The sequence below is a fragment of the Triticum aestivum genome, chromosome 3A (assembly GCF_018294505.1).
Source record: "Triticum aestivum cultivar Chinese Spring chromosome 3A, IWGSC CS RefSeq v2.1, whole genome shotgun sequence".
Taxonomy (NCBI): Eukaryota; Viridiplantae; Streptophyta; class Magnoliopsida; order Poales; family Poaceae; genus Triticum; species Triticum aestivum.
The window spans coordinates 63,572,666-63,580,613 of record NC_057800.1 but is presented as its reverse complement, the minus strand read 5'-3'; the positions used below and the strand labels follow the sequence as shown (position 1 = coordinate 63,580,613).

General features: G+C 47.3%; 1 protein-coding gene across 1 annotated transcript; it reads left to right on the top strand.

Moving 5' to 3' along the window:
* The first annotated feature begins 3,641 nt into the window (after positions 1-3,641).
* LOC123060308 (probable staphylococcal-like nuclease CAN1) lies at positions 3,642-6,309 on the top strand. Its single transcript, XM_044482966.1, has 5 exons — positions 3,642-4,107; positions 4,685-5,176; positions 5,283-5,442; positions 5,711-5,779; positions 5,929-6,309. The coding sequence occupies exons 1-5, from the start codon at positions 3,650-3,652 to the stop codon at positions 6,028-6,030; spliced, it is 1,281 nt and encodes a 426-aa protein (XP_044338901.1). The 5' UTR covers positions 3,642-3,649; the 3' UTR covers positions 6,031-6,309.
* Positions 6,310-7,948: the final 1,639 nt, after the last annotated feature.

Here is a 7,948-nt window from a genome sequence, read left to right as displayed (position 1 = left end):
GATAATACAGAACTATGTAGAAATGACCGAGACACATCTCCGATCAATAACCAATAGCGGAACCTAGATGATCATATTGGTTCCTACATATTCTATGAAGATCTTTATCGGTCAAACCGCAATGACAACATACGTTATTCCCTCTGTCATCGGTATGTTACTTGCCCAAGATTCGATCCTAGGTATCTTTATACCTAGTTCAATCTCGTTACCGGCAAGTCTCTTTACTCGTTCTATAATGCATCATCCTGTAACTAACTCATTAGTCACATTGCTTGCAAGGCTTATCATGATGTGCATTACCGAGAGGGCCTAGAGATACCTCTTCAATACTCGGAGTGACAAATCCTAATATCAATCTATGCCAAGCCAGCAAACACCTTCGGAGACACCTGTAGAGCATCTTTATAATCACCCAGTTACGTTGTGACATTTGATAGCACATAAGGTGTTCCTCCGGTATTCAGGAGTTGCATAATCTCATAGTCAAAGGAATGTGTATAAGTCATGAAGAAAGCAATAGCAATAAAACTAAACGATCATTATGCTAAGCTAACGGATGGGTCATGTCCATGACATCATTCTCCTAATGATGTGATCCCGTTCATCAAATGACAACACATGTCTATGGTCAGGAAACTTAACCATCTTTGATTAATGAGCTAGTCAATTAGAGGCATACTAGGGATAATTTGTTTTGTTTATCTATTCACACATGTATCAAGTTTCGGTTAATACAATTCTAGCATGAATAATAAACATTTATCATGATATAAGGAAATATAAATAACAACTTTATTATTGCCTCTAGGGCATATTTCCTTCAGGTTGGGCCTCCGGCTTTAAATATTGTGCTTTGATGTGAGGTCCGGGTATGTGGCCCGGGCAATCAACATCCCTTCACCTAATGGATAGGAATAGCGACTTTTGTCATTAAGAGGGTGGCTTCAGACATATTGATGTATTACTTTGTAAGGTATTGATGAATAATAAATAAAATGGATGCATGCATCGTCCTGATGCAGAGGCCGGGGGCCATCCTCCTTTTCAGAAAAACCCTAGCAATGACTACAAACACTGAAGTGAGCTGAAAGCGCGTCACCATCATCGCCCCTCCTTCACTGGAGCTGGACAAAACTTATTATAGTAGACAGTTGAGTGGTCGTTTTTAAGGTCATCGAGACTAGCGCACCAGAACAGCAACCACCGCCGATGACGAGAAGCGTAGGACGAAAAGATCCAACATGTAGACACGCGAACGAAGACTGGATCCATCGAAGGTCAATACCGACTGAATCCCATGTGATCCGCTGTAGAGACATATCCACACGCCCTCTGACGATGCTAGACACACCGTCAAGACGGGAGCAAGGTGGGAGGAATTTATTCCATCTTAAGGAAGCCGCCGCTACGTCCTCCTCAACACGACACAAACTCTAATCGACCTAAAAATACCTAAAATGAAGCAGGAACCTTCCCGCCGGCAAGGTCGAGGTCCACAACACCTCCATGGCCCTAAAGCCACCAGAGAAGAGGCGGACTGGCAGTGGCGCCGACAGGAGGTTGAGGAACCCTAGTCGCGTGTGGACTCAATGAGATGAAGGGGTATGCGTGCCTGCCAAAGGCATCAATCGTATGTGTATGTGTGCATCTATTATCGAGCAAGTGTTAATTGTCTCACCGATTATCACTTGTAAAATTTTCATATCATATCTCTTAGACATCAACCTGGGAATAGGGTGGGAGAAAAGTATGTTTTTGGTACCTAAAGTTAACAAGAAGTCAACATCTGATCACTCATCTTTTTTGTCGACATTTTAGTCCTCATGTTTACAAACATAGTAGTACTATAAATCAAGAAGGCAAGGAGCACCAGTGGCAACGACTGGACAGAGAGGGTGGGGGGCAATGAGTTACGTTCACGAAGAAGGACAATTTTCTGGAGGACCGATGCCGGCGTCTTGGTGGCGATGCTTCAAGGAGGTTATAGGTAGCCTCGCCTCATTTTTTTCCATTCATCCCGCCTTTTCCCCTTCAATTCCACGAGTCCCCCTCAAAGCTTTTAAACCACTTAGATTTGGGGAAATTTTGGGGAATGTGGGGGTTGGCCCTGGCAAACCCATTTTACTACCAAACGAGATTCAGGGATTTCTGTGGTTTTTGTCCCCTCCTATAGGATAATCCTCTATAAACCTCCATGAATCTCTTCTACCAAACAAGGCCAAAATAATCCGTTGTTTTATGGTTGAATTAAACATACTTGGTGCAGACAAATCTTGTAGGCTTTTTTTTATCAGGATTTGAATGGACATGCCATTGGAATACATTTTTTGGTTACTTCCTTGTAATAATAGAAGATAGACGTGTCACTAAAATTTCGTGTTTTTTTCTTCTATTTTGACGTTTTTATAGCCCTCGTATGTTTAGTAGAACCCTTCTTGGAATTGCCAACACCAGTGTGGCTATGGTTGCGCTCATGCCGGTACGACCTGGCTCTCCAACAGGTCGAATCCTATTCGCTGCCCACAAGCGGCAAATAGGCACCATGATGGCCACTGGCAAGCCGAGTTAGGCTGGCCCAATTTGGGGCCTTTTATCGCCTATTCCTGTTCGATGCAACTTTTCTGTTGTGTTTTTTCTTTTTCTTTTCCTAATGCAAGCAATCTTTTAGCGTATGGTGAAAATACTTTTAATATATGATGAGTATTTGTAATACATACTAAACATTTTCTTATTGTGCATTGAACATTTTTAATATACAACGATTTTTTTAATAATAGGGTGACCATTGATCGAAGATTTTTTAAATATATGGTGAACCTTTTTTAATATACAATTTTTTAACACACACCGAACAATTTTGTAAAATATATTATTATTTTTAATAGGTTTCTGAAGGCCTGTTTGGCATCACTCCGCTCCATACTCCCGCTCCGGGAGCTGGCGGAGTTGAAGTTAAAAATTATGGAGCGGGGGAACAGGTGCTCCGCAGATCCTCGAATTTTAGGGAGCAGCTGGATTGCCGAACAGCTCTTAAATGTCTAGCGTTGACATCCTCCTCCGTCACTAGGTCCACATGGAAACCAGCCCAAAATATCTTAGAGAGACAGGGAACCAATAACCACCAAGTGCACATGGTAAACAGCCCAAAAAGTGGCGACATGCCCCGTCCCTCGGTCCCACCCAACAGCCCAGCGGAGTGAAGGAAGTGAGTAAAGGCAGATCGGATGTGCAGGCAGGGAATACTGCACGAGAACTTGCACCCAGTGCACGAGCGACGCTTCCCTGCCTCTCAATCAACTACTCCTACGTTTAATAAACAAAAGAAAAGAACGTATGCGCGCAGCAAGTGTTGAAAATCATCCCCAATAATTCGATCGTTCTCTCCATCCATCCGGTGCAGCCAGATGAGGTGAGGTGGCGCAAGGGCACCCACCCGAATTGGTATCGCCAACATCAGGCCTCCACCTGCGCATGCCACGTAGCGGCGGATACGCTGCCATTATCTGCAAATGGCAAAACTAATCTCAATCACCGAAAGCAAAATCAGTCGGCAACAGCGACCCGCCGTGCCGACATGGATAAAGTCGCGACGACGTAACCACCTTCTCCAATTTTAGTATAAACCCCCTGCGCAGGAGCAAATCCTATGCGCAGCTCCGCCGCAGCCAATCCCGCGCCCCACCTCCACTTGGCAGAGCTCAACAGCTTTCCCCCTCCTCGCTCCTGCCTTCCCTTCCTCGTGAGGCGGGCCGAAACGGCTCTGAGGCGACGCGCACACTGTCATTCATCCCGCAGATCCACGCAGAACCAACTCCATTCTTTAGAGATCCCGGAGCGGATTTCGCACGGGAACCCACCGCCCACAAGCCGCCGCGTGATCCTGCTCCTGCTCCTCGTCGTCGTCCTAGGGGCCATGGGGAACAGCATATACAAGTTCCTGTGCGGGGTCTGCTCGGACCTCTCCGACGCCGCCTTCCAGCCGCACGGCGGGGACGCCTCCGTCGCCGCGCTCGGCCGCGACATCCTCGAGTTCCAGCGCACCAAGCAGGTCCCCGAGGGCCTCAGCCGCCACGTCGTCTCCTCCGCCGCCGCGCAGGCCAACTGGTACGTACTATAATTCCGCTTCCCCTTTGATTGATTTCGTGTTCGATTCCTTGCCGAGCTCCCTCCGGCAAATTCGTGCTCGGAGTACCAGTAGTTTAACTCGGAGCTGACGACGAGCCTGTCAAAGACCGATTCAGAGACGACGGCCTGGCTAGCTCACTGTCGAGCGTGGATGCGAAGGCTAGCTTCGAGCGAGGTGTCCAATTCCGAAAGCGACCTGATCTGGAAGAGAAATTGAGTAAAAGAAATTAGGTAGCACTTGTTAAAAGGACAAAAGAAACTAGAATTTTGTTAAGGATTTTCATTTTTGTTTTACTTTCTTTTTACGGGTATAAACCGGTAAAGGGAACGAGATAACTAATTAACTACCATACTCACTGGTAAACCATACAATTAAGAACTCGGTGCTATTACTGAGATGTTTCCTAGCAATTGCTAAGGCTTGCAGCAGGAGCTACTGAGATGTTTCCTGGAATTGATTGTGAACATTCGTAGAAGAAGCTTGTTCATAGTATCAGTGTAAAAAAATGCTGCCACGATGATCATTTCTTACAAAGTTGAAACCGCTGATGTGAAGGTACAAGAAGCTGCAAGTGGCATGGAAGAAGGCGAGGCCAGCCCCGACCACGCCGGAGGAGGCCGGCCGCCTCGTGGTGCTGACGCTGAAGAACCACCAGAAGGCGGACGTCGACGGCCTGCTCGCCTTCTACGGCCTCCCGCACCCGAACGAGGCGGGATCGGCGCCGCCGCCCGCCGCCGGTCACCACGCCCCTCCGGCCCAGCACAGCGCCCCCGCGCACAAGCCGCAGGGCGTCAAGTTCGAGCTGCACACGCTCCCGGTGGACGCCAAGGCGGTGGCGGACGGCGACACGGTGACGGTGTACGTGGACACGAATGACGCCCCCAGCGAGATCAAGAAGGCCGCGGCGGAGCGCACCAAGGCGCGCGCCGCCAGGAACTACCCCACGGCCGACGCGCTCCAGAAGACCATCGCCGCCGCGGGATACAGAATGGTTCCCAACGCCAAGGGCGTTGAGGTGCTCGCCAAGAAGTACAGGATCAGGCTAAGGTAACAACTATGTACACTTGTACAGTACTATAATTGATTCAGTGATCAAGATCGGCTAGCTTGTGTGAACAAGTTATGAAATGAGATGAAATGGGATGTGATGCAGTGGGATCGACGCGCCGGAGAGCGCGATGCCGTACGGGAAGGAGGCCACGGAGGCGCTGCTGAAGCTGGTGGAGGGCAAGTGCCTGACGGTGCACGTCTACAACACCGACCGCTACGGCCGGTCCGTCGGGGATCTCCACGTCGGCGGGGTCTTCGTGCAGGTGAGAACCCATACCTTCAGAGCAGTTCGCCTGTTGGAAACAACTTGAGAATAAGAACTGCAGCATCAATTTCTTGCCATCTACGGCATGTCAGCTTGCATTCTTGCAGTTGAAAACAGCAGTGTTACGCATGGTAGAAGCGAAGTTGAACAAACTGTTGCTTCTGCATTCCGCAAGGAACGCGTTCAGAAACAGCTGCCTTTTCTGAAAGTCAACCGCTCTCCAAGAACTTCAGAAGATAACAAATCCCCTCTTGCTTTGTCCGCAGGAGCAAATGCTGAAGAAAGGCTTCGCGTGGCACTACACCGCCTACGACAAACGCCCGGAGCTTGCCAAGGTAAAATCATCACCAGTCCACATACAGATACACGCATTACCCACTGATCACCTGACAGTAAAAAGAACCATGGAGATATTCTGAAGTGATATGGAATCAAACCATGAAGTTGCTGACAGAAACTAATCCCCTCTTTGACCCACCTGCAGTGGCAGAGCCAGGCGCAGGCCGCGCGCAAGGGCCTGTGGGCGGCGTCCAAGCCGCAGGAGCCGTGGGAGTACAGGAAGGCCAAGCGCAACGGCAACGCGTGATCCATTTCATCTCGACGCATATGTTGTAACTGTTGTGTGTATGTGCTGTGACCATGGACAGCTGATTGATTGATTTCGTGGCCTGCTGCACTGCAGATCCGTAGCCCAGAGCAGCGCTCGCGCCACTGTACTTTTTACAGGCTAGGTGTAGTGAAAACTGAAAAGTCTAGCTGAGCTAGCGCGGGGTCGTGAAGCAGAGGAGGCCGGGGCACATTGAGATTGGTTGGTGTCATTGTGTTGTTGTTGTACCTGGTGATTAATTTGTGTGATTGTGGTGTACATCTCTTACTTGGATTGGACTGTTGGTGTTGTTTTTGAACAGAAAAAGGCTGATTCATAGGCTGCTGTTGTCAGTTCAGTCGAACGCAGAATGCTAATAAACTTCTGTTTTTGCCACTAGTATTATACTCCCTCCGTTCCTAAATATAAGTCCTTTTAGAGATTTGAATATGGACTACATATGGATAAATATAGACACATTTTACAGGATAGATTCACTCATTTTGCTCTGTATCTAGCCCATATTAGAATCTCTAAAAAGACTTAGGCCTCCTTTGGTTTTGGTTTGAAGGAATTTTGTAGGAATTTCATAGGATATGATTTCTATAGAAAAAATTTCCTTTAGAACTTTTTACTTTGTAGGAATGGAATCTTATTGCCATGGAGGAATTCTTCCTATCATTCACATTTCGTAGGAAAATAAACATTAACCTAGACTTAATGGAAAAAAATCCTATGATATGAATCAAATGACATCTCCTTTCCCATTCCTACTCATAAGATTTGAGATACATGCCATCTCATTTTCTATGACTTTTCTATTCCCATAATTTTCCTACCCTATAAACCAAAGAAGGCCTTACATTTAGGGCATGTTTGGTTTCAAATAAGTCACCAACTTATAAGTCAAAAGGTAAAAAAAGTGACTTATTTTGCCAAACAGACCCGACTTATAAGTCACCCCAACTTATAAGTCATAAGTTGCTCCACCCCAACTTAAAACTTATAAGTCACCCCCTTTTACGTGGGTCTCACCACCTTTACATAAAAAAACAAGGTGGAAAGGTGTGATCAGGTGACTTATAAGTCAGATGACAACCAAACAGACGTGACTTATAAGTCACTGGTTTTAAGTCACCTAACTTATAAGTCAGGTGATTTACTGAAACCAAACAGAGCCTTAGGAACGGAGGAAGTAATAACTAATGAGCATCTGCAACCACGTTGGATTAATTTGGTGTCCTATATGTCCGTGGCATTCGAGCGTGTCCGTTTTGAGCCATTATTTATCTGTGCACTGCATACAACCATGTCCTCCAAATTGTCTGGACACATATATGTGATTAGTAGGGATGAAGAGAGAAAGAGAAAAGAAAGAATAAAAAAAGAGAAAAGATGGTTAGAGGTGGGCCAAATCCGATGTGACGGACTACCCTAACACTCTCATCTCCTCCCCACTTATGGGAGTTTAGGGGTTTGTGGATAGCTCAAACATATAAGAACGAGATAAAGATACTAGTTGGATGGCATTTTTTTTCTTCTCTTCCATGTTCGGATTGTCCACCCAAACATACGAGAACGGTTTAAGGTCTCAGGCTATGGATGCTCCAAGAGCATTACTAGTAGTACCCCTAAACCCTCAAATCCTCATAAATAACCGCTTTTTTGCGGGTTGCAACAAAAAAAACGCAAAGACTAGAACCCCTAAACCCTCAAACCCTCAAAAAAGTAAGGGTCCAACCCTCAAATCTAATTTCGAACCGTAGAAGTGAGGGTTGGAGGGGGGCGCCCGACCCCAGCCCGCACTCCCTTCCCCCGTCACGCGGGAGGGAAGTTTCCCGGCCTCCCGCGCCGCCGGCCGTCGCCCGCCGCCAATCCGGCCGGCCCCCCGCCTCCCCTCGACGACGCCGCCGTCCCG

Bases quoted from the DNA above. Each gene is read 5' to 3' on its own strand.
- LOC123060308 (XM_044482966.1), top strand. From the start codon at position 3,650: ATGCGCAGCTCCGCCGCAGCCAATCCCGCGCCCCACCTCCACTTGGCA. The intron at 4,108-4,684 runs GTACGTACTATA...GCTGATGTGAAG, and splicing joins GCCGCCGCGCAGGCCAACTG to GTACAAGAAGCTGCAAGTGG. The intron at 5,443-5,710 runs GTGAGAACCCAT...CTTTGTCCGCAG, and splicing joins TCGGCGGGGTCTTCGTGCAG to GAGCAAATGCTGAAGAAAGG.